This window comes from Pezoporus occidentalis, unplaced genomic scaffold (genome assembly GCF_034315485.1).
Source record: "Pezoporus occidentalis ecotype Australia unplaced genomic scaffold, CSIRO_AGI_Poc_V1 ctg95, whole genome shotgun sequence".
Classification (NCBI taxonomy): Eukaryota; Metazoa; Chordata; class Aves; order Psittaciformes; family Psittacidae; genus Pezoporus; species Pezoporus occidentalis.
In genome coordinates, this window is record NW_026916315.1 from 1983022 (window position 1) to 2010669 (window position 27648).

Here is a 27648-nt window from a genome sequence, read left to right on the forward strand (position 1 = left end):
ATGGAAAATTCTAAGACTGACAGAATTATATGCTTTTTCTAATGGAAAGAACAATTCTTATTAAAATAACTATTGCTAATTTAGCTTTTCTTTGCCAAGAATATTTCCACTTTGGAAGCAGTTTTGCAGTTCTACAGTTCATACTTTAAAACATGAAGTCTGGGGTCAAGAATTGACCAACATCCTCCAGGACTCTGAGCAGCTTGAGGAGGTTTGAAGTTTCTCTTTACTACCCAGAAGTCTGATAATACAGCAAATGCATCAAATAAAAAAACAAAACCAAAAACTGGTAAATAATTTTGGCCTCTTACTTTCAATAATGAGAATCCCTGTAAAACATAAATATTCTGTTTGACAAATCATACGCAAAAGTGTGACAGTGGCCACAAGATAATGTCCTGATCAATGCCATTAAGTCAAATTATGGAGATGAATTACAGTTGGAAGTACCATCTTTAAATTCTTCTGATTGTGCAAAATGGGAGAACCTGATAATCCAACACTTGAGAAACTGTTTATCTTCAGGAAAAATCCTCTAGCAGTGGCCATGAGCAGGGAGTTCCTGGTTAAACTTTGATTTTTTTTTTTAATCTCCCACAACAGAATGTTTCCCACCATGACACTCAACCAATATTCTATAAAATTTTACCATATCTTGTTTTTCTCCTCAGGAGATGGAGCAACTGGGGATGGACTGATACTATCAGACCCAGAGGTAAGATTTTAAAATATTCTGGAGTTATAAAATTGGATTTAGATTTCTTTAACACTGCAGTTGAAACTGCATCGCTGATATGCAATTGAAACTACATCACATGTAAAGCTTGCAATAGATATAGGTGGCTCATTTAGCTACACAACTATTTCTTGCTTGTCTGTTTTGTTTCTGTTATGCCTGTCCCATTTTGCACATACTCACCATGAACATTTAAATCGTATTTTCTGTCAGATAGCCCTGCCACATTGGCAGCAACACAGACGTAGCGGCCAGTGTCTGACACCTGGGTATTTCTTAGTTGAAGAAAACGACCATCATGAAGTATCCCTATGTCCCTTCCATTAACCAGTGGACGGCCATCCTTCATCCATGTTATTGATGGTTCTGGAATGCCCTGCACCATGCACTCCAAGGAAACTTCATTTCCTTGGGTAACGACAACTTCCAATGGGTGGCTACCACTATTTAATATAGTTGGTCGAACTACGAATGAAAAAGAAAGACAATATAGAAGTCAACTGGAAGCTACATTTCAGGATGGTCACCTATTTCTGAGCAGAACAATAATCAAGTTTGACAGATCAACATTTTAATAAAGACTAGTTATTGCAGGTTACCACTTACAAACCAGTTAGGGTCACTCAGCAACTCACAGCATTTTCCACAGGACAAAGAAGACATGAATAACCGCCTCCCCACGACCACTCCACAAAGTAAAAATGTTTTCTAAAATGTAGCTTACAGTTTTAAAAATATAAACAGAAAACAAAAACAATTCAAAAGACTGCCCCAAACACTAAAAATCATTACGGATCTTCAAAGATATTTTCTTTCATGGGATTGTTTAAAAGTACCTCCTTTTATTCCTGACCAAAGTACAGAAGTAGCAGTAAAATCTAAGAGAAATCTATGTTCAATTTGTTGTCTTCATCACTACAGGTAAATGACAAGAAACATTACCTAAGGGAGTTACATCTCTGTAATCATCTGTGGTCACAAGTGCTTTCAACAGATATATGCAATGTCTTAGTCAAGCTCCAAGTCCAAGCTGCCAACATTTTAACTGCTTTACATTCTTCTATGTATTAAATTGTCCTATAGCTAGACATTGCTGTCTGAAAATCTTGCAGCTTAATATCACTGTGCTGATAACACTTTCAATAATGTAACTCTATTGCAGAACTGTTAAACTATGAACAGAATTGTTCGTGGTAACTTACCGTATACTTTCAAACTATATTCTTTCTTTGCACTTCCAGCTACATTTGAAGCAATGCAAGTGTAAGATGCAGCATCAGACATCTCAGCAATTGAAATCTGCAGCTGTCTGCCTCCAGATAAAATCCGCACCCTTCCTGAAAGATCAGCCACCAGTGGAGAGCCTGCAAGAGACATTTTTTCAGCTAAAACCACAGAAAATTATAATGAGCTTGCTCACATGGTGTAAAGTCCACTCACTCATTTAAAAATTACTGAGCTTCATGATTGTCCATTTTAGAAGTGCTCTATCAGAATTTTACCAGATAGCAGAAACTTCATACAAGCAGATTCTGAGGTCTTCCTGTTTTAACTGCTGACTTCATGACCTACATCAACCACAGCAATCTGAGCTAAAGCATAACTCTCATATCCATCCAGAAAGCTTTGGATACTTCCACTAAGCAGCCAATTCAACACTTTGAATAAAATCTGATTGATTTTCCAGTGTAGAATCACTTCACTAAGTGCTTAGAAGCATATAATTCAGTTTTCACAAATAGACCACCTGTGTACTGTGTCACACAGCGCATGAGCATAAACTTCTGTTCAGGAAACCCTCAGCAGAAACATGACAGCAAAATAATACTCAGAGCAGAGTTTTCAGACTTGGAGACCTCAGATTGGGCAACTATCTTCATCTTTAAGAAGATGAAGGGAGATTTCATAACAGAAGAAATACAGCTGCCACTGATAATTCTTGCAAGCTGAATTTTCATTTCCCACTTGTGTAGTTAAAATCCTCTCTATGAAAAAGTGCACCACATGTCAACCGTGGTGGAAAATCTGGCTCTTGAATAACATTCAAAACTGTAATACTTTCTAACTGCTCTTCCAGACTTTTTATCAGGTATAAGTTTCCTTTCTTACATTTAAATGTATAGACTTTAGCCTTGCAGGACATTTAATAAAATGTGTCATACAATGCCTTTTTTGCTTCCAAGATACAGGGTTTAAAAAGAACTTCATAAACATTTTCTCAGAAAATTTCATGCATTAAAATAATTTTGTAATTAAAATCTGGTCTTTTCACAAATGAAAATTACCACACTGAATTGTGCCATCTGTAAGACATAGATTAATAGGTTAAGACTGATTAACAACTCAAAAACAACCATACCTGAAGAGTTCAACATCTTATTTTGTCTAATATCCTGTCTCCAACAGTGTCCATGCTTCAAAGAAGGTGCTAAAAATACCTGCTTTTGTCTACTGATTCATAAGGTGTTTGTAAATGTTACTTTAACCCCTAAAGCAAAAAGGTGTGCAGACTACTTTTAAATATTAAGATGGGATGAGAGAAAGGTTCTGCAAATCCCCCAGGCAATTACTATAACTAGATGCATTTTCAACACTTGGCAGTATGCCATGGCTGCAAATTTAAAAAACAAGTCAGAGAATATATCTATATTATGCAGTGGCTCACAGGACTCAACTCAACACACACCACCAGAGGACTTCACAGTGATTCACAGCCTTGCCAGCTGGGATCCACAAAGAAGTATTGCTACACTGTGGTAAATAAACATACTGAGAGGCATTAACTGTTTCACAGTCCATTTTTAAATCAGCTCAGGAATCTCTCTTGCACACCTCTAGAGATAATGACACCTAATTGAAACAGGGGTCAGTTAGAGAGAAGAGAATCATCAGTAGCAAGACTGTTTAGACATCTTTTGTGCTTGAACTCCTCAGAACATAGCATCTAAAATATTCACGGGACAAAATTGGCAGGTCAGAATTATCACATTTCCATTATAAAATGGACAGTGGACAGTTACCCACCTTTCTTTTTCCAGGTAAGGCTGGGGGGTGGAATGCCACTAGATTCACATATCAGGCTTATCAAGCTCCCTTCAGTTACCGTCAGTTGAGAGATGTCATCTGAGCCATGAATACTTGGTGACACTGAAAAAAAAAAGCCATGTAATTGCAGCATTTGAAATAAAACTTTATCAGCCAACAGTAAGACTCAAATGACTCTTATACAAATTTGTCTCATTATGCTCTATAGCAGTTACAAGGGTTGCATTCTCTTGCTGACAATGTAAATCAGACCCCGGGTGGGGAATAATATGCTTGCAAATGACTGCATCTATCCTTCCACCTCTGAGGTCTGGTACATGCGTAAGTTCTGCTTCAGGCTGACTTTTGACTGCATTTCACAGAACAAAGCTGTTTCTGTAAGTTATGTAAACTGACTACAACTCTAAGAGCCTGCCTCATTCATGGCCTTAGCTAATAAACCTACAGGTACCACCATTAGGTGGAAAGTGACATTGAAAATTCAGCATAAGTTTTTCCTTTTAATTTTTTCTGCATCAACACACTGGCTGCCACATCCAGTGCTAAGAACCTAATCCTTCAATTGCCCTATGCTAGCAGAGTACCAGCTTTTGCTCTACAGCTCTATGGCTGTCAATCAGCTACAGACAAAATGGGCCTCTGTTTTCAGTCTGATTCTCAAAGTATTAAAGAACTTCAGACCAATCACAACGGTATGGATAACTGCCTTCTTGAAACTGGGGAACCATTTTTATCAGACGAATATAGTGTAGGTAGAGATCAAAAAGTGCAGAGGAGAACATAGGCTGAAACAGGCAAACCTGATTAGTGGATGACTTATCAAGAAGGTTTTTTTATGCACATGAGAGTAGACAGCTTTTCCTTCTAACACTTCAAACTGTATTTAGCAGAAACAAGATGTATGCATTTCAGAATGACTGACAGAAAATGGCTTTATTGTACCATACTGGCTTCGAAACTCTATTTGTCCTGCTTCTAGTCAAAACCTTTGTGCCATTCTCTGTGGAGGTATTTCTTATATTTAACACATGGGCTGGCTCCTGGAACCAAGGTTAGCTCTCAGGATCTCACCAGTCCTCAGCAGGATACATTTCTGGGATTTGAAACTTAAAAATACGGTAAGCAGGGAATTCTAAACAGTTATCTGCAGGTGACTTTCACAGGCAACTTTTGGTTTCTATTAAGCTTATTTAATCAATGCTGCTAACTAGCAAAGAATTATCCCTCCTCCAAAATCCTACTGAAACAGCTTTACTGCACTAAAAAAAACAAATCCATAGCCCTCCAGCAGCAAATGTCCTCTGCAGCCCTGCAGATCTTACAAATCTGCGGAGGGAGAAATGAGAGTTGAAGATAACATGCGCAGCAAATGGGCATATGTTTTACCATGAGAACATTTTGTGGTCTTTCATGGTACTACAATATCCACCTCTAATTAAAACACCAGGAATGTTTCTTTTTAATACATAATGACAGAGTTCTGTAATAATATTTCAGCTTTTTGTTACAAAGCCTGTTTGTTAGATGTTTGTTAGATGCAATAATATTTCAGCTTTTTGTTACAAACCCTGTTGTTAGATGATTCTAGTCCTGTGATTTCAGAACAAGAAATTAATTTTTAATAGCAAAAAGAGGCACATTTTATATTGCATACAGGGAGAAAACGATGGTGCATAAAAAGCATTCAAAATCAATTATTAAAATAAATGTCCTAAGTCACATTCATCATGTAGCCGTAGAAAAATTTCATGAAAGAGCTACGATTCATCACCGACAACTTTGCAGAGCAAATAAAGCTAGGTAAACCAGCTTTTATTTATCTGAATTTCCACACTTCAGCATCTAAAAAAAGGGGAAAGTTGGTAGGTTAATTTAAATGGCATTAGAGGCACAAATATAAGATATGGATATAAAACAAGTTAGTTATAATTCTAGACTACGACCATGATTGCAAACCCAACCTGAAAAAGACCTGTGAAGTAGCTGGTATTAATTTAGAACCAAACCAAAACAATGTGAAAAATGCATGCACTTTTTTTTGACCATTAAACTACAGCAAACATAATACCATCTTTCTGCATGAACCTCAGAAATTAAGTGTTTATGCACTACAGAGAATTTTAATGTCTCGCATCATAATTTCACTCTGAGCTTTGTTCCCATTCCTGGAATAAGCTTAATAAATCTTACCCCAAATATTGACATTATAGTTCTTTTCAGTTTTCCCAGCAATATTTGTCGCTTCACAAGTGTAACGGCCAGTGTCCTGTATTTGAGCTCCTTCAATCTAGGAAGAAAATGAAAACCTGGATTTCTTCTTACATTGTTATACCTGAAACTTGCAAGGAGAGGTTGCTCAGATTTCAATTTTTATTTTTACATCTGTCTCGCAAAATAGCAATAATACAGTATTACTTCTGCAAAACCTGTACACAAATATCCAGGTGCCTATGACCTCCCTCAGCTCTCATCTACTACTCCTGCATCAGAGGGCCTAATGCTATCCAAACTCTAATGGGTACCTAGTGCCTTGATGGGGGGTACAAATCCCCAGAAAACAATTCCTACCAGAGCCTGACAGCCCAGCTTACCTTCAGTATACTTCCATCTTCGGAGATGCTAAGACCTGGCTTCTTCAGCAAGGGTTGTCCATCTTTGAGCCAAGTCAGCACAGGTGGGGGAATAGCATTGCTCTGGCAGAGCAGCTCCACTGTTTGACTGATGAGCACTGAGACATTTTGTTCCTCTCCCATGATGTTTGGTGGAACTACAGCAATAAATCAAAACAAAGGACCTTTGGGCATTGCAGATTTCCCAAAGTAAATATAGACCAGAGTTCAAAGTTTTCATGTAACAAAAATAAAATGACAGTTACCACCTTTCTGACATACAACTTAAGTCTCCTTTACATCACAAAAAGCACCAGAATAATCTTTTTTTTTTTTTAATCTTTTACAGAATATCCTCTACAGAAGATACATGCTAGTGAGATATCAGCTACAGAGAAACCATGTAGATAATAAGTCAAGACTGGGCAAATAATACTTCAAATACAACTAGAAAGGAAAATCACCTGTGTATAAATAATGGGGAAGTACATTCCTCCTAGAAAGAAAAAAATCTGATGTGTGAAAAGGCTCAGAAGATAATAAGCAGGCTCTGAAGATGAAAAATGTTTTAAACTGTTCCAAAGAGTGTGAAGATGGATGCATGGCTTCAAGGAGAACTCTGACTTTAAGAAAGATTTTTTCCAGGGATGCCAAATGAAGAAGACAGAAGGAGAGCTTAATGGTTGAAGCCAAATGAATGAGTTAATGACTTAACCATCAAGTCATAATCTACAATTACTTTATTGTCTATCTGTTTTGTGTGGGACCTGCCAGTTAATCATTGCAATAATAGGCACCAAGGACTGTGTTTAGATTTGTACTATCATTCCCAAATTATGGGCAAGAAAAAAAAAACAGCTTTTTGAATGAAAGTTTTCTGTGTAGAAGAAAAAGTCCTTCTGGATGTTTAAATCAAAGCCCATTAGCTGTTCTTGAACAGTGTCAAGACCTAAGAAAACTTCCTCCTACCATTCGAAAAATCATTTGTTTCCACCATGAGAAAAACAAAGCAACTGAGAACTAAACCTTGAAACACAGCAAGCCAGTAAGTCAGCAATTTTCCGTGGGGAAAGTGTTCATGGCTGGTGTCCTGGTTTCTGCTGCATCACTCATTTTTCTCCTTCTTAGTAGCTGGTGCAGTGCTGTGTTTTCAACTTTAGCCTGAGAACAGTGCTGATAAGACACTGATGGTTTTAGTTGTTGCTAAGTAATGTTTACTCCCATCAAGGACTTTTCAGTCTCATGCTCTGCCAGTGAAGAACAGCACAAGAAGCCAGGAGGAAGCAGAGACAGGACACCTGACCCAAACTAGCCAAAGGGGTATTCCGTACCACAGCACATCATGCCTAGTATGTAAACTGGGGGGAATCACCCGGAAGGCCCAGATCGCTGCTGGGGTCGGGCTGAGTGGTGAGCAATTGTATTCTCCACCCTTATCATCATTGTTACTGGTGGTAGCAGTAGTGGTTTTGTATTGTACCTTAGCTACTGGACTGTTCTTATCTCAACCCATGTGACTTACATTCTTTCGATTCTCATCCCATCCCTCCGGGAGCAGGGGGAGATAAAAGGGAGCAGAGTGAGCCTGCTGCTGCGTGGTTCTCAGTTACTGGCTGGGCTTAAACCACGACAGCTGGCATAAAAAATAACATGGAGGAAATGTTAGACTGGCAAGGTGATCTTAAATAAATAAACTTTAAGACCAAAAACTGCTTGCTGTTTGTGGTTTTGTATCAGCATCCATGGCTGACCAGAATGTCCTTTCAAAATGGCTCACTATAGCATTGGTCAGGAAATTTTCTGAGGGTACTCCTCAGGCAGCTTTGAGCTGTTTAGAAAATATTCCACATTAAGTGGTTTTAGGTATTTTGGTGTCCAATACATGCTGAAAATAACAAGAGTGGTGTAGACTATCACGCCCAGCACTGCTACTGCACACCACCAGCTCTTTACCAGAGGTTTCCTCTCCTAGATCTGATGAGCCAGTGGGACAGAACTTGGAAGCACTTGTAATGCACACCACAAGAATTCAGGTCCCTTTGTTTGCATTGCTAACACAGGTGACTACATCAAACTGCAGAGAGCAGAAGTGATTTCACTGGGCTGCTCAAGCAATCCAGAAGGGAATTCCTGTTCCTGCCCTTAATGACATGTATATTCTTAAATCCTTGAAAGAATCCATAAGGATACTCTTTCCTTTCTTATCATTCAAAACCAGAAAGCATGTTCATTGTAAACTCTTGACACTAAGGCAACATTAGATTAGTGGCTCAAATATTTCCAAAATAAAAGCACTCCTAGCAATAATTACTTTGGTTACATGTATCCAGCGGGATCTTAATGCTTTTTTGTGTTCTAAGATTGTTCAGTTTGCCCAAAAAAAGTTGACTAGGGACAAATATAAGAACCTTTATTGTCACATTTCTTTTGCTTTTTAGTTTTGCAATCCATTACTCCAGAAATTGCTTGTCTGATTGCACCAAATACGAGGCAAGAAGAAGGAAAGAAGTGGAACTGTCTGTGAGAAATACTCTGGGTTTCACGCTGAGCAAAAATATACTGAATTAATTAGTACATGTGAGGTTATAAAATGTCTCAAAGTGGTTTTCAGTAAACCAGCAATACAGTTCTCAAGAAGTCCTGAAAAATAACATTAACAATAAAGCTTTGTTTTTCTTGCACAGGAAGTACTAAGCAGAGCAGCTGATTTCACAGTTTGGAAATACTTTAGGGAAAAGTCTGGTCCCTGTGGATAAGAAATACAGTAACTGAAAAAAATCTGTTTATCTTGCTTTCTTTGTAGAATTCACAAATATCTAAATGCTTTGCAAGTGTTGTGAAATTGAAAATTGGAAGCTGATCCATTACTGCAGAAGGCAAATTTATTTCCAAATGCTTTTCCACCAATTCCTTTCCTCTCAGCTAAATGAAATAAAATGTGTTCAAAATGAAACTGAGTTTATGAAACAGAGACAGACAGACACTAAAGCATCTGTCTCTGAAGGAACAGGGTTTAAAAGTAATCTAATTATGCTCATGGTAACTATATGTTACCCAGACTGTTCCAACCCCTAGACTTGCTCAGATCAATGCACATTTCTAGCCATTTCAGCTCTACCTGCACTCCAGATTATTTTCTTCCTGTAACTTCTTAATTAGATTACCCATATGAGGCAAGTCCTAAGAGCAATACTAATTTTTGGTGACAGCCTCACTCAAGACGGCCTTGCAGCTGAGCTCAACCCTGGCCAGCTTCTTAGACAGCAGTAATTTTAACCATACATGATTTCTAACTAACTTAAATTTCTTCCTAGCTAAAACAGACAGAAGTTCCAGAAAATAAGAGAGAAATAATAAATATATTCATGCCACTTGTGTGGCCATGTGTACATACACACAAAACTCCAGAAGGACCCTTGATATTCCTTGTTCCAGCCTATGTTAACCTTGAGCTCATTTGCCATGCCAGAGTTCTGGCTTTCTGAGCTGCCCCTTGCAGACACAAAAGTAGCCATGACTCAAGACACAAGTATCCTAACCACTACGCTTTTAGAAGGACACCAATTCTGAAAGTCAAACTTGAAACAAATAACCTGGCCAGCTGTCACCTTAGAAACAGTCAAAACTTCTAGCTTTTCTCACAAGATTTTCCAGAGTTCTGTTTAGGATTACTATAAAGCTAGTTAGAGATTGGCAGAGCAAACCCAGTTCTCTCACCAACGACCTACTGAAAGCAGAAGCAAAACCACAAAGGTTCTCCAACGCCAAAATCTTCTCTCCACAGCTGAAACCATAAGATTTCTAAAACAAGTGGCAGATCATTGCTCATCTTCATTTCACTGGTGTGCAAAACCACTGATCTGTCCAAGGAAACTTAAAGCTTCCTACAGCCAAACTCCTTGGCATTCCTCCTGGCTGTATGTCATGCTTTGGTAACTGCACATCACCAATAATCTCTAAGAATGCAATATGAGATGACATCTCTTACAAATTACAAAAAAATCAGGAAGAAGCTCATAAAACGTACAAGAAATCAGAAGGAAGGATTAATTTACATGAGTTCAAGCAAAAGATTTTAGAATTAACTTGTTGACATAATTTGGAAAACTGACAAGATACAAAAAGAGATATTTCCTGCTACTTGAAAGAGACAAAGTTGGCTGGCTCGGCTCAGTACCGTGCAATACGGTATCACTATTAGCACCAAAAAAGTCACCACCATATAGGCAGGCATAGCAAAGCTTGAAAATGGAATGGAAACTGGAGAACTGTATGGCAAACTCACATTGACTCATTCGGGTTCCATAAAGACAACTGAACTATGGCCCAAATAAAACCTTTTGCCCATGGCATCTACATGTTTGTTTTTTTTTACAGAAACACATATTTTCTCCTATCATTTATAAATGAAACTTTATGTTCTGAACTTACACATTCACTGTTGAGCTACATTTCTTCAAGGGTACATAGAAGAATATAATTACATACTTTAATGTATGTGGATGTGTGTGCACGTATATACTTACACACATACACACAGCTCCTTTGCCTTCCATTATGGGTTGGAACCATTTTTATTCAATGTTGCTAAAGGTCCGGGCCACAGTGTGTTTAATTAAAGATCCAGAAACAGTTCTCATAACCAAAAAAACAATAGAGATTTGTCAGAAAATCTCACCGTAAACTCTGAGATCAATATCTCTTTGGCTCTCGCCTGCAGCATTGACTGCAACACAAGTGTATTTTCCTGTGTCACTAATCTGAGCCCTAGTCAAAGCCAGGACTCGCCCCCCAGACAGAACCTGCAATAAAAGCATGACACATTCAGAATACATGCCTCTATGTAAAACACAAATAGAGAGAACTATCAGGTTTCATTTAAAAGTTAAATAACTTGTTTTGCCACAGCTTCCCACCATCTCTCTCTTTCTTACACTCATCTCTGCACTCTGTTGTTCCCTTTTGATTGAGATTAGCACAAGTGGAAGTCTAACTTCATGCAAGTCAGTAGGGAACTCTTGGCATTCACCCTCTTTGCAAGATCTGGACATTCCTCCCTCTTAGCAGTTTCAAACATTCTGTCACATCTTCTGTCTGTGCACAATATTCCCCATTTTCCTTTCAGATCAAAATTAGATCAAATTAGCTTTCAAAAAGCAACCATGCCCTCTCATTTTAACTCTGAAATATCTCCTTATATTAGTGGTTGGTCTTTTGTTTTCTGAATTACTATTTTGTGTAATTAGATATTACATGATCTTGAGCTCTGTGGATTTCTTCAGCATAGGAATGTGGTCCAATTTCCTCTTCTTGCCAGGAAGTGAAAAATTTGTTGATGCAAACTCTTAATACAAAAAATCAGCTGAAATGCACACCTTTTTTCAATATATCTCCATCTTCCACTTCACACAGTAATCACTGGGGCTAAACCTGCACCAATAACCCAGAGCAAAAGGCCCCATACTGTCATTCCAAATCCTGTTATTTACTGTTTCATTAAACTGCACCAGTTTAAAAGTCTCCTACCACAACAGGAAACAGCATAGGTAGCAGAGTTTGAACTTAGTACCTGAAGTCCATCACTAAAGCTGGAAACAGGGCTACCATCTTTTAGCCATGTCAAAATAGGTGCAGGGATGCCTCTCGCTTCACACTCCAGTCGCACTAGATTATTAACCACCACTGTCACCATATTATCGCTGCTGCCAGAGATTGATGGTGGGGCTGAAAAAAAGAAGAATACAAAGCTGTAACAGCTACAGAAGAGCATAAAACGCTATGAGATTAAACAGACTTCTTATTTTTGTACAGTATTTCTCTTTCTGCAAAGAACTATGGTGTTGAAATGATTTCTCATGTTACTAGTGAATTCCTGTCATTTGTTTGCTCTGTGCCAAAACCTGCTGTTTCCTCACATAAGAAGTTAGATAGCTTCAACAAAACTACTGTAAGCAAGGTAAGAAGAACTGGGCCCACAGCACAGAAGACAGCTGTGAAACTCAGGAACCACAACATAAACCAGAAAATATTCCCTCAATCTCTTATAATATTCCATTTAGACCTTGTGAAAGGCATTAATAGTGGTGGGGATTGAAGAAAGAAGTTTACTATATGAACTGCATAAATCAAATACGTAAGAGTAATAGATTGGCCTTGCAGAGCGTACGTGAACATTTACCAGATTAGACTGCATATCTGCCTGTCTGATGATAAAAACCATCTTAATGGAACACCTCAAAACACTTACTATAGGCATACAGTCTAGCAAATTTTTCAGAGCTATGTCAAAAAGGGAGGCAAGAAGTACTTAAAAAGAGAGATGTTTCATTTATCAGGAGAATCAAGACAATTTAATTTGCTCCTATCACTAACAACTTAGTAATAAGGCTTTAGAGTCAGTATCAGCACAAAACTTCATACTCCTAGAAAGAGATGAGAATGGTGTGATCTTCTAATACATATCTTATGCGAGGAAAACATACATATGAAAATCTGTACTGAAAATGGATTCATTAATACATTCAGCAACCTCTAACAGCCTGTAACTCAGTCTACCTACTCTTAGATATATTCCAATAATAGCAGAAATGACAGGGAAAAGAGCAAGTGTGATTTTGACATCTTTTTTTTTCCTTACATACATGCACACAGTTCCCCTATTTTGGTACAGCGGCATTCATTGTTCTCAAATGGCCATAAATGTTTTAGTACTGAGAAAGAAGTGGAAAAAATAATACAATGAAATCATATGAATTTACTCAACTGGAATTCAACCTGCTTCCTTCAGTAGGCCTGCCCAGTTTCATTTAGTGTTTAGCCTGCAGTATCAAGCATTGTTTTTAATGCAGAAATCATCTGATAATTTCTACCACAGCTACTGCATCCACAACACTATTAACAACAGAAGCTGCTGAATGATGACCAGTAATCGTCCAACACAGGTGCGCATTCACAATGCCAACTGCCATCCAGAAATCCAGAGCAGACTTTCTGTAAATGCAGCATAACTTTTGGTACTTGACACTTCAAAGTCTGTTCTCTATTTAGTAATCATTCTTTCTTCCGCTATTAGGGAAAAAAATTCAAGTTTTCTGAAACTCATAAACTCTTAAGTAACTTGGATAATGAACTTGTTCATGGTAAATTCAAAGAGCATTTCATTGTAAACTGGGCACGACACAAGGTGAATTAAGAACGTTTATGGACAGGTGTTTCAGCTTCCTTTGATGCAATTAGTTCTGACTGTAACTGCACAGTTCCCCAGCAAACCCTGGACATATCTACTGAAATTCTGCCACCCATAAAAAGACACACATATACTGAAGAGTTATTTTTAATTTTTCAGTTTAACCAGAATGACCTTAGATCTAAATATTTCCTGCAAATTAGTCACTGGGTGGGGCTAATTGCCCTTGACCATGTATTGATCTCTCAGTTTTTCCTGTGATGATAATTAATTCTGTGGAAAATATAACGCCCAAGTCATTATTTGTTAATTAATAGGAATGTCATACTCTGTGTGCATCTCAGCTGGGGACACTGTGCCAGACTCGGGCACAGTTTTGCATGGAAGACTTCCACGGAAAACCAGCTACATGCATATGCACGTATCAAAGATAAAAATTTGGATTATAGCTGCATCCAAAAGCCACTGAAATCAGTGGAAAAGCTCCAGTTTGGCTTTTGATCAGGCCTCTCATGTCTGCAAACACCCACACTTTCACTTCATCTTACTAAACAGTACATTTTTCTTTAAGACTCTTGGACTATGATTTGATCTGTGTCCTTTCTTTGTCTGCTGTGAGCTTTAAAGTCATCTACAGGAAAATCCAGCAGTTGCAAGGCCTTCCAAACTGCTGAAGTGATAACATAAATACTTCTTCCACAAATCTGTTATCTCTGCTCATTCTTAGAATTGACATCCTTTGCCACATTTTCCTAATACAAAACATATATTCTAATGTAACTGAAAAACAGAAGAGTGAATTTTCTTCCCTCTGACCCTTTATATACCTCTTCAGTATGATGGTGTGGTGAATGACAATAAGTCTGCTAACCAGAATGGAACTAGAAGATCTTAAGGTCCTTTCCAATTCTAACTATTCTATGATTCTATGTACATGTTTCTCATAAATACTATAATACTTACCATGAACCTGAAGACTGTAAAACAACTCAGCTGTGCCTGCTGTGTTGACAGCCACACACTTGTAAACACCAGTGTCAGAGATCTGAGCACCCTCAATCTGCAGAACCTGCCCTCGATTCAGAAAAGTGGTGCTCCCAGCACTGGTAAGTGGTCGATTGTCTTTGTACCACGTGATAGCTGCATAATGAAAGGAAAAATGGAAAAGCTACCATTATGATAGCTGCATAATGAAAGGAAAAATGGAAAAAAAGTACTCCCTTTAAAAACAAGAGGACCAAATAGGCTTCGAACTTTCCTTTAATTTTTTCAGATACATAACACCAGCATTTACAAACCAACAGAAATGTTAATCATTATTAATAACAAGAAAAAATAACTAGAAAATGAGGAATTTGTAACATTTTTGCAAATTACTGACTACACCCACAGATTTCAATAGCAAACCTGACATTATCATGCACCTGCATCAGATATTTATGAAAAAATGCTCTGAAGTTAAAAAATTATCACATATATCATATTTATAGGAGATTTACTCATACCAAAGTCAACAGCAGCTGTTTAATAACACACAATAATATATATTTTTTTTGTCATTTACTGTAAAGTACTGCTACATTGAACTGAACCACCTACGAAAGTTTACAGACTCAAAATGCAAGCAACCAAATAAAAGTTCAACTGGCAGGCTGAAAAACTGAAAACAAATACCAGAAAACTTGTGCTTTATGGGAACTTGATAACCAGCAAAATCTGAGCACTTATTTGTGTCTCAACCAAAAGATGGCATCCTCCATCAGTAGAATGTGTAACTAATGCTTTACTGGGATTGCTTCACTATTCAGTTAGATGAAACTGCTACTTACAGAACAATTTTCTGTAACACACAAGTTTTTTGCAAAATAATCATATTCAAGAAGTAATCCGGTCTGACTGATGAGTAAGACGGCACACAATCTTCTCTCTTTTTCACTGTGATGTTGTGCTATCACTTTTTTTACCTAATATCTTGACACTAGAATGTGGCATCACATCATGCATAGAAGAGGTGACCAAACTGTTCTTATTGCATAAATTATCTGAAATGCATCACTATAATTGTTCTAAAATAACTGTCATTTCTAAACCAATTGTCAATTTGCAGAGGAAAAAAAGATGCGGTGGGGCAAGATTGCAAAAAGGATATAAAATCCTTATGCTTTTATAACAGTTTTCTTAAAAGGGTAGAAAAAGAAAACCTGTATGGTCATCTGAAATTTAGTAATACTTTTCTTCTGAAAATGTTACTATCATCAGCACAAGTTGCTATAAATTAGATATAAGCTATTAATAATACACTATTTCCCAAGTTCTGCTGTACAATAATTTACACAGAAAATTGTTCTTCTGTCAACATGGAATTTTGTATTTCATCAGAAGAAGGTGGAAATAAAAAACACACATTGAAATATAGAGATGGAAACAAATTTTTCTCCACACATCTCAAAAACCATCAAAGAGATTAACTGTAAAAAAAGACCTGATCCAAGAATTCTAGCACTGAAAGAATCCCAACAATGAGATAACTGAAATCCAGACAATAGAGACTATTTCATATGCTTTCCAGTTCAGCAAAAATTAAACATATTCATCAGTCTAAACAGAAGCCAAACTCCCTGAGCTCTCACTTGTGTAAATATATATGATTTCTAAAGGAAACTTGAAAAAAAAAAAAATAATAATTGTAACTCCAGGAAAGTGTGAGAAAAAACATGGTGTAATCTTGGCTTAAATTTGAGAGGGACCCACAAATTCATAAGTGTAGTTTATCATCAGTGCAAGCCAAAGAAAACACTGTACACACAAAGAAAACTTACTCATTTTCACATGCAAGGGACTCAGACAAAAAGCCTCCTATTAATATCAATAGACTTGAGATAAGGTCTCAGACATGGCCACACTTGAGGCACACTCAATCCACAAGGTATTGTTTAAGTCTGCCCTACAATATAAATTATTGACCTGACAGGAGGAGAGAGTGGATGTGTTTAAAGCTAATTTAGGAGAAATCTAACAGTACTCTTGCCTATAGACAGGCCATCACTGTACACAAGGGAGCAGATTACCCTTCTGTTTCTCACCTGTTTAGTTAAAAACGTTGGGAATTACTAATTTTCTCAATATTTACTCCACATCTGGTGATATATTAACATTTTCTATTATGCATAGTGTTTAATAGTTTCTAGCTAGCTTAAATGCCACAGAATTAACTTCATGTTCAGAATATCCATTTTTTTCAAAGGACAGATAAAAGTGAAAACCTTTTATCAGATATGTTTCATGTTCTTAAAGGTGCATGTGCATACCTGGCAGAGGGTTCCCAAATGCTCTGCATTCAAGATGGATTGGATTATTCACCACAACTGTTTCATTTAACATTTTCCCTGCACCTTCCAGACTGGGTGGTTCTGGGGAAAGACAAAGGCATCAGATTTTCATTAATTCAGCCACCCAGCTAGCAAAACATCTGATCTCAAAAGTAATCTGCTCTCTGAGAAACTTTGGGCAGTGAACTGCATAAGCTTCAACTGCTGGATGACAAAGGATTTTCTCAAAAAAGTTCATCTTTAAATTAGGATTACTTTCTAATTACATAACTTCATTAGTGTTAACAATACACTAATTTTATTTCTTTTTTTCAGGAAAAATAACACTTAAAATGGACTTGCAGGAATGGGTGCACAAAGCTGTACAGTAATTTTTCTAATGTGGCAAGCTCATCTCAATTGGACTGGTAACATTAAACAGAATATTGCAGACGGCTTTTACAAAGCAAGACTCTTTACTAAAGTTTCTACATTTGAAACATGACAGAAACACCCAATAATGACACTTTGAACATGAAGGCTGAGAGCAAAAGAGGTATTTAGGAGCATGGGACTTAAACTAAAATTAACTATGATTTTATACCATAGAATAAGATGGGAGTGTTTTCTCTTTCTAAGTCTCATCCATGGAGATACTGCAATCTCTCTTCATTTCAGTTGAATATTTTCCAGTTACTGAGGCAGTTTGACAATTACAGTCAACACAATCATACTCATCATGAGCATTTTGCAACAGTCCATTCTCCCATCTCCTGAGTATTCCTGAACCTCCTTTGAGCACTGGGTCACATCGAGAATATACATGCTTTGTGCCCAGTTTGGAGGCAAATATACAAAAATCATGGTGAAAGCGTTTATTAAATTCACATGCAAACAACACCTCAAGTTTTCCTGATACTATTTTTTTTTTTTTTTTTAGCTGCAGAATAAAATTCCTTTTAAGCAGTCTGGAAAAAAACAAAACCCAAACTCTCTTAAAAGAATGTTTTTTTCTCAGAAAAGTCATTCCTGTAAAATTTCCCCATTGCAATGTGATGGCGAATACCATTATCCTCGGAAGACTTACAGTCAAATCAATAATACCAACAGTAGCATGTCGTATCTTAATTCAGAATGCATCCACCTTCTGAGTGGTGGGTTACTGGCAATGTGTTTGGCTTCTTGGGTACCTCTGAACAGAGGAGTTAACTGGGAAGGCATTCAGAAGAAAGGCTAAATCCCAAGAAAGACAGCTTTTGCCCTCACTTCTTACTAATGCGGTAGGACAAAGAAAGAAAACTGATAGATAGATATGCAGAGACAACTAAAATGCCAGAGAGCTTAAAATATAAGGGAATACAGATGTAAAAAAGCTACCTTAAAACAGCCACATTTAGCTTCTAACTGAAGGCAGAAACATTACCATGCACGTGAAGCCGAACGTGCTGTTGGGCTTCTCCCGCAGCATTTGTTGCCACACAAGTGTACCGGCCAGCATCTTCAAGCAGGGCCTTGACAACTTGCAGAATACGGCCTGAAGACTCCAGCTGTACCAAAACAGAGAGCAGGGAACCTCTTTACACAACAATCCCAGGCAGAGCCAATAAGCATAATAGCAAAGCAGGTGTTTACGCTGAATACAGCCAGTCTCATCTTTCTTCTAACCTTGGGCTAGGTTATTCATGCAAGAGGTGTCCTGGTAGTTCAAAGAGACTTCAGTGCTCCTGGGACATCAGGATTGTTAGCTGCACAGCTGTAAGGAAACCTAGATGGTAGAGGGACAGGCAAGCAAAGTGAAGAGAAGACTGCAGGCAGAGAGAGATGCTGTTGGCAAGATATCAAAACCTGCTCCAGCCTGAAGTAAATCAAAGCCATTACAAGCACTCAACCCTAAAGCATGCAAGCACTGGGAAGTTCATTGAAAGTTGGAAAATTGGTGAGAAGAGAACTTACAGGTAGGTGCTGCAATGGCAGTGTTTATAGAAAAACTTATCTAATCCTGCCTCACAGTGACAAGTAGGTAGAGTCACTTTGTAACTGGCAAACAACAGTATCTTGAAGGTTAAAGTACAACTAAAAGAAACCAGATGATGAATTTACAGTCATGGACTCTTCTGATGGGATTCAGTCTACTGAACACTGCTATTCAATCTGAGATACTGTCCTACACAGGTAAAAAGCCCACTGCTATCCAGGATTGATCTTTAGCATCTTTATATTACAGCATGAGGGAAGCAAAAGGAAAAGAAGCACTAACATGTATAATTTATTGTAACTGTCTTTCATGGTTTGGATCCCATAAAAGAGTGGTGCTTACTCTTATATTTCCTCTGGCTGTGTTTACTGGTTGACCATCTTTTAACCAAGTTATGGAAGGGCTAGGAATACCATTGGCTATGCACTGCAGCGTCACAGGCTTGTATATCACAACAGCTCTCTCAGAAGTCCCAGCTGATTTGATAGTTGGAGGAACTGCAAGAAGCACCAGAAACATAAATGAAGTATCATTTGAACATATGCATTTAAATATGTAGAAGCAATATCCCACAGGTAAAATCAGCTCTACTTCTATTTTACCTACTCTCATCATAAATAAATAGACGTTTACAGAAAATTTGAGCACCTTCTTGTTAGCAGTATAAAATATAGACAGTCTGCTACTTCTCCTCCTCTCAAGTAACCTACCATGCACAGTAACGTCAAATTCCTTTTCATGTTCTCCTGCCTTATTTGCAGCCACACATTTATAGCGGCCAGCGTCTGACACTTGAGCTCGAGAGATGAGAAGTTTTTGTCCATTTAAAAAGATCTTGTGTCCAGATCCCTCTTCAACTGGTTGGCCATCTCTCAACCACCTAACAAAAATAAAGTCTCAGATTTCTATGAAAGTACGATCAACAGCACTACTAAAATATCTACAATTCTATTAAACAGAATGTCTCAGTAACTCTGTTTGCATTTCTGGGAAGGTTTGGAGATGTCACGTAGCATTCTGCTTTTCTGAATGCCACAGACCACAGTGGTTTATCAGAAGTAGGGAGAATAGGGGAACATGCGCTGAAGAAACCAGAAAGGTGACAGGTAGGAAGCAGTAGTGAAAGCGGCTACCACCAACAGAGGCAGGCAGAAATCTCCAAAGCAAAAACAATCGCTGGTGGCTGATGAGAAGTGCACTGTTGCATTAGCAAGGGAATAAGAGTTTTGTCAGATCTCGTTATCTATCCTAATTTCCAGGATGTGCATATTGGCACAACATACCAAACTACTTTAAAATAAAATCCTGATCCTGCCATGTGTGTTCCTGATGCTGTCTTCAGTGGAGCCAGGAGTTTGTCCTCCACGCATTAGTTATCACTAAACAACATTGACAGTTCATAAAGACTACCTCCAAACTCACCTAATCAACTAGCTTTTGGGGGGGGGTTGGGTTTGCTTTTTTTTTTTGTGTGTGTGTGTGTGTGGTTCTTTTTTCTGTTGTCAATCTCCTTACGTGATAGTTGGTGAGGGTGTCCCTGTTGCTGAACAATCTAATTCCAATGGGCTATAGAGAACCACAATGTAGTCCAAGACCTCATCCCCACCTTCCACAAACGGCGGGACTGTAAGAGAGAAAAATCCATCAGAACCAACATTTAAGGATCAGAAATACCATAGAATCATAAAATAGTTTGGGCTGGAAGGGACCTTAAAGATCAACTATTTTCACCCCCCCTCCATGGGCAGGGATACCATCCACTAGACCAAGCTACTCAAAGCCCTGTCCGATTTAGCCTTGAACATTTCCAGGCATGAGGCAGCCACAACTTCTCTGAGCAACCTGTTCCAATATCTCACCACCATCGCAGTAAAGAATTTCTTCCTTGTATCTAGTCTAAATCTAGACTCTTACATCTTAAAACCATTAAAGTCTATCTCAAATAATAATGCTAAAACCAAAATAATCTGTAAATCTATCTCACTTTGGGCATGCACTGATTTGTAGATCATTAAGAACCACTGCTCCTTTTCGAAGGAAACCATCTACCCAATGATATTGTGCAGCTTCAATTCACTCTTCTAATACTTTTTTCTTGTTTCTTTGGTTTTTTTTCCAGGGTCTGTCAAAACAACCTTGTGAATGGGAAGGGGAGGGTGGGGTGGGTGACAGGGGACAGGATGACAACAAGGGACTTTTAGCACCCTTTGTCAGCAGAATGAGAAAATAAGGGTGCAGAAGACCCTCTTTCATGTCCTCTTCACCTTATCTCATTCACTTGCATGAGTGGGTGGGCTGAGGAGGAAGCACTGCCATATAGCTCCTCTCAGCTCTTTCACTGTCCCGCAAGACCACTGAGATATAACTCAAGCAGCAGAATAGATGTTCTACATCTGCATGCAATAGTATGTAATGTTCTTCATGACAGCAGTTCAAAGCCTAAAACTCAAGCTCTTAAATAAACCCTTTCATGTCACAGAGTATGATTAATATTTGTACAATTCATTTACCTAGAGACATACAGAAGGGACTGCTGACAGGCACATTTTGTTAAAGGAGCAAAAAAAAAATAAAAATCTTTTCCACGAAAATGTTCAAATTTTGCATATGATCCAAAATTAAGAGAAAAGTGTTCTCTCCCCAGAAGCAACTACCCAATGCTATTTTTAATGGATACCTTTCATATCTACAATATTCTTCTATGAAGGCAAGTTAAAAGAATTGTAAAGGTTACTGAGAATAATATCTACCTACCACATGCACAAAAACTCTCCAAGAACTAACCTGAAAAGTAAGAATCTTTAAAGAGTCCTATAACCTTGGAGAGAAAAAGTGCGCAGTGGCCAGAGTTAAATAGATACGTAGGCTGTCTAACAGATCTCCATATAACAATACCAATAAAAATAAAACCATTATTGGAAATCTGACAAATAAATATTTCTGTTGCTTACACACCTAAGACTTCAACTTCATATTTGATTTCTTCTTCTCCAGCTATGCTTGTGGCCACACAGATATACTGGCCCCGGTCAGCCTCAATGGCATTCAGAATCTCCAGCTTCTTCCCGCCAGATACAAAGTGGAGGTTGTTGCTTGCTTTCACAGGCACACCATCTTTTAACCAAGTAAGGAGAGGTGGAGGGTTGCCAGCAGCTTTACACTCCAGCGTCAGTGAATTGCCAGCAACCACCTGTCTGTTCTGGATTGTGTCAGCATCACCCTCAATTACTGGAGGGACTGTAGAGAGGAAAAGAGTATATTGCAAGCGATTAATTCTATAGCCAGAAAATGTATTAAGAGCAAATGGGTTAGTTCCTCCCCACCCACTTTGGCTCTATATGCCATTATGTCACGCACAATTTCATGTGTGAATTTACTGTTGGGGCAAGCCAAGACAAAGGGGAAACAGAGAATTCAAATGATGAGCTTAGTATTGACCAGTTGAGGACCTGCAGGGTTTTTGATGAGAGAACTAAATACGGTCTTAAAACATTACACAGAAGATCCTACCCAGCGTGACTATTTCAGGTAAGTGTTATTTACATGAAGAAGAAATAGTTTTGATGCTTCATTAAAGCATGACATCAAGGCCTGTGAAGTGAAAAACTTTTCAAGAGTCACATTAAACACAAGGTGTAAAGCTCCTTCTATGTAGTCTTGCTAACAAAGGCCAGTTTTTACATTAAGCTATTGACTGCTGTGTGCCCTTGACAGAACTGCAAAGGTTGCTGATGTTACAGAGGCAGAAAAGCTTTTATTATGCTTCCTGTAAAATGACAAATAAGCAAGGTCAATAAACTCTCACTTACTGTAAACATCCACATCATACATTTTCTCAGCAGCTCCAGCAGCATTGGTCACACGGCAAGTGTACTTTGCAGAATCTGACACTTGGGCATGAGGTATCTGCAGGAATTGCCCTCTATCCACATACAGAGCTTGGGGGTTGGAAATAATTGGGCGTCCATCTTTGTACCATGTAATGGTAGGAACAGGGATTCCCTTGGTTTCGCATTCCAAATTTATAAGGTTGTTGAGAAGCGCTGATACTTCTGTAGTAATATTTCCTCCTTTAATACTAGGAGGGACTATTTCAGAGACAAAACAACATTAAATCCTTAGCACACAAGTCTGCAGATTTAAGTGGATTACACATTAGAATGCTGTAAGAATAAAAAAAAAATTAAGCTTAATCACACTGCCGACCCTTCCTGCTGTTTTTCATTCTTTTTTTCCTTTTTCTTCAGCAGAGTTATAACATTGTCTGTACATTCTATCCACAGAGTGGAAAATATGAAGAGAACACAACGTACAGAGCTACCATCTATTTAAGTAACAAGTGCGACACTGAGGTGCAATGCTGCATTGCTGCCTCCCTCGTGGTACGCGAAAGCATCTACCTTCTAGGCTCCCACATTTGCAAAGTAAGGATAGCTGGGCCTCCATGTGTCCTTTGGGCAATGCATTTGGGCATGGCTCTTCCTCTTCCCTGTCTCTGAAGGGTAAAGAGCCATCCCTGTACACCCTGTGAGGTGCATCCTTGCAACAAGGAACAACCTGCTATTTAAAGTACCAAATACATTTATTGCCTCTACAACTGCAGTGGGAAATGCTCAGTACTCCAAACTTCTGAAGGTGAAGTCAGTCACTTTAAATATGAGCTTAGCAGTCTAGCTTTATCCTCCTGCTTTTGAAACTTTTGGCCCGTGATCATTTCCCTTGCTTGCTAGGCAGCAGTACTCAGATTTTTCTAGCAAGCAAGTTCTCATGTAAATCAGCCAATATAAAGAGTTCGTAAATATCTCTAGAAGCAATAAAAACACAGAGCAATTGGCAACAACTAAATTTATGATTGCTGAAAGTACTAGACACATGTGGCAGACACATTAACTCCTCTGATGCCAAACATGTTCAGTATATCCTCGACTTCCACTATTTTTGTAGTGTTCATTTTAAAATGCTACTGCAGGAATGTAAAGCAAAGTGTTAGTGAATGGATCTACACCTATGAGATGGGTCTTGTAGATTACCAAACCATGATGAAATAGTTTTCTAATTACATAATTTGAGGGCAAAAATACACAAACCTAAAAAAAAACATGCTGAAACACACCCAGTTGAAAGGCAAATGCCTTTATCAGCAACTGGGGAACAGTTCTAACACAGTATTTTGGGAAAATTTCAAAGCCAAAAGCAGAGGTAAACAACTAAAACAAAGAACTAGCAAAAACTGATGTCTACATTCCTCACTTACTTTGTTGGCAGCCAATTTTAATGAGAAATTTAAAAGTAAAGAGACATTCCATTCTATTGTCATAAATTCGCCTGTTTTGTCTGAGGAACCTGAAGTAAGGTTTACTCATCTGCAAGGATTTTATTTGTGTGAGATGTTTTACTCCTCAAATCTCACAGCAGCCAAAATTGCCTGTAAGTCCTTACAGCACTTTCTTTGTTTCTGATGCAAAACACTTCACTATGACTGGTGTATAGGCGTATTACTGTGCATGTGGTTGCTCCACGCTTCAGAAACACCTCACATAAGGGAAATAATGTATAATAATTTCACAGTTATCAGAAGAAAAGACACACAATCTTCAGAAGCAAATCCATAGCAAATGGGGACTCATCAGCTTAAGGGCTCACAGATCCAAATTCCTACCCTTCAAACTCCAGGCACTAGTGTGTAATGCCACCTATAGATTTCTGTATTTGTTTCCCCCTAATTTCTGCTAGCACTGTACTCTATCAATTTTCAGGTCAGACTAGGCTTCCACATTTTTTTTTTGTCTTCCAAACTGAATTTTTTTTTCCCCATCTTCTTTGAAGTCTTCCTTCAAGACCCAGCTCTTCTTCCATGAATTTTTCCCCTCATTTTCTCTCATCTGATAATAGTTTAACTTACATTAAACTTATCACAGAGATTGACTGTTCTCCATGTCTTTGGTAAGACTCCAGTGCTTGCAAAAACATGAAAGTATACCCAGTGTGCTATAAACCTCATAAATAATAATAATAATAATGTTAACAAGGTTATATTCATGCTAGTGCTTCTTTTCTAGCTATAAATGACCTCACTTGATATAAATGATGTTTTCACCAATTTAAGCAAGATGACATGCCACGCTATCTGAAGATTATATGGAACATTCTTTTTCAAAGACTATTGTGGTCTGATTTTTACTGATTTTGAACTTTGCTTCATACTTTTGCATTAACTTTAACTTATTCTGTCTGAATTTACTCTTAGTACTAGGTTTAGAAAAATAAGACCATGAGTGTATCAAAATCTAATTAATTTTCTTTTCCCTAAGATCAAAATAACAAAGCCAATGTGTTAATAAAATAAGCAAGTTGAAACTAATTGATTGCAAAATTTGAGAAGGCCCTTCAAGACTCTTGGCTTTCACAAATTAGAAACTAATAAAATCAGAAAAACACGTAAACACTACTTTACTTGCAAAGAGTACATTCATACTTAACTTCACACATGCAAACACTAAAAAAGATCATTTTGTGAGCAGGCATTAAGTTATGTTTACTTACAAATTTTGCAGGATCAGAGCCTTTGTATATGTCTGAGTATCTCCATTCAAAAAAATAAATCTTATGAGTAAAATTAAGGGATCTTCTACAATCTGGCATTCTATAAACTTACCATGGATGATCAGCTTGACCTCCTTAACTTGTTTGCCAGCAGCATTGGTGGCACTGCACTGATAACGACCTTTGTCAATCCTTCGCACATTCTTTATATATAGAACTTGATCTTTGTCCTGAAGCTCAACATTGGGATCACCCAAAAACAAGGGCCTGGAATAAAGGTCATAGAACTCTGACCACATGCTTTCAACATTAATTTAAATGACAGTAGTAAGCAGGGGCCCTTTAACAGCAGTAATTGTACCATTAATATGTACCAGTTAGCACTAGAGTAACAGCATTAATCTGAAGACCATAAAGTGACAAACTATTGTCATTAACTTTATTACTAATTTTTAGAAGTAACCAAAACACAGAAGTGCTTTACTCGGGTCACCCAGGATGCCAGCATCAGAGCCAGAGGCCCACTACTGACCTCAGCTCCTTTTTCTAATTAATTAGGTCACAACAGTCTTTTGCTGACAACAAAATGTTAACTACTAGGTGGAAATGTCAGCATAGCAAACCAAAGTTTAAGGAACTGTCACATCAGAATATCTGTGAGCACTAGCCAATACCTATGCTGAACTACACTGTTAAATACCAATGCTGTTTAAAAAAAACACAGCCCATTTTGGCTTTCAGCTAATCCTTAAGCCATCATGCCATGTTTGACACAGGTACAGTCTACCAATGAAAAAATTATGTCAGCAAAACAACTGTATTTTAAATGATTCTATGTTTAAAATAATCCAGACAGAATAAACACAAATAAATGGTTATGATTATCAAGCTTCAAGCATTTTCTGGCTTCAAATACCATATATCAGCTTAGCAAGTGCTGATGCCAGTTATAGGACAGTTCATGAAGAAAAGCAGATTGCTAACTTTTGATTAAAGAATTTGCCACTTCACACCCCCACTAATTATAGCCAATGACAATAACTTAACAAGTAGTTGAAAGCAGAGCTTACTCTTAACACTGCACCTTTTTCCTCTATGTTCTAAGGGAGGAATAACCTAGAAACAAACCACAAAAGGTATAATATACTTACTTGCCATCTTTGAACCAGTGAATGTCAGGAAAAGGGAAGCCTTTGGCTCGACATTCCAGACTGATATGCTGGTTGAGGATGACTGCAATTTCACCAGGGGTATCAGCAGCTATTATACTTGGTGGAACTTTAAAAAGACAAACATTACAGGAAGGAACTTTGTTTAGACAGGGAAGGTATGCTATGAAACTCTGAAGAAATGCAGTAGTGAATAATATTATTTCCTTGAAACAACTTTAGTTTTCACGGCAAAGTGACTTCTGTTAGATCACATCATTATTTCTACCATGACAAGAACTTCCACACTTGTGCTGGTTAGCCATAAGACGACTCCTATACACCCAAAATACAAAACAAAGTGCCAAAGACCAAAATCCAGAAATGAAAATTAGTGTTTTGTCTGTGTCACTACAAGAATGGTAAATCTTAGGTATTCAAAAACCATCATGATGAGCTCTTTGACAGGCAATACTTTATGGGCAGTGAGAGGAAGAATCTACCTATAATGAATTTAAATGTATTGGTTTCTTAAATATCAACTGGTTTTCACAGCACCAACTTGAAAAAAAAAACAAAAAACCAAAACCCAAAACCCAACCAAACAAAACCAGTCAAACAAACCCAAACCAAACCCCAAACAAAACAGAAACCCCACTCCTTCCTGAAAGAAGCCTGGTGGAACTAACCTAGTATATCCAGGTTAAACAGCTTCTCGGAACTTCCTGCTATATTTATGGCTTTGCATGAATATTGTCCAGCATCATCAGTAGTAGCTTTAAGGAGCTTCAGTATCTTCCCACTGTGCAAAATCTGTAGAGTGCTGCTTTCCACAACCTTAAAAGAACGCAAGACATTAGACTTGCATGATCCAAGTTACATCAGCCAAATATCACAGCTGGATTTTTATAAGAAAATGGTAGGTTTAGTCTAAGGATAATGTGCTTCCCCTTTCAGTTACAGCACTAATCTCCTCAATTTCTGCAATCTATTCAATATGACTTGCAGCTCAACATACAATAAGGAGTGGGAAAACCAAAGAAATTCTTCATCTGTCAGTAAATGGTCAGCCACAAAGGTGCATATAGTGGTCTCTCC

General features: G+C 37.9%; 1 protein-coding gene across 6 annotated transcripts in view; it reads right to left on the reverse strand.

The window, feature by feature from the left end:
- HMCN1 (hemicentin 1) overlaps positions 1-27648 on the reverse strand; it is a 190985-nt gene that overhangs the window by 65070 nt on the left and 98267 nt on the right. For 4 of the 6 annotated variants that reach the window (XM_062606280.1, XM_062606279.1, XM_062606282.1 and 1 more), the window contains 18 exons: positions 27240-27387; positions 26554-26680; positions 25515-25669; positions 22669-22947; positions 21815-22096; positions 20375-20483; positions 19570-19739; positions 19202-19356; positions 18308-18431; positions 16885-16986; positions 14540-14716; positions 11960-12114; positions 11069-11192; positions 6373-6548; positions 5972-6068; positions 3761-3883; positions 1939-2100; positions 920-1201 (listed from right to left, as the gene is read on the reverse strand). In XM_062606280.1, the coding sequence (XP_062462264.1) occupies positions 920-1201; positions 1939-2100; positions 3761-3883; positions 5972-6068; positions 6373-6548; positions 11069-11192; positions 11960-12114; positions 14540-14716; positions 16885-16986; positions 18308-18431; positions 19202-19356; positions 19570-19739; positions 20375-20483; positions 21815-22096; positions 22669-22947; positions 25515-25669; positions 26554-26680; positions 27240-27387 (2947 nt within the window). The remainder of the gene's footprint in view (positions 1-919; positions 1202-1938; positions 2101-3760; positions 3884-5971; positions 6069-6372; positions 6549-11068; positions 11193-11959; positions 12115-14539; positions 14717-16884; positions 16987-18307; positions 18432-19201; positions 19357-19569; positions 19740-20374; positions 20484-21814; positions 22097-22668; positions 22948-25514; positions 25670-26553; positions 26681-27239; positions 27388-27648) is intronic. The other 2 variants (XM_062606281.1, XM_062606283.1) reach the window with 2 other exon arrangements.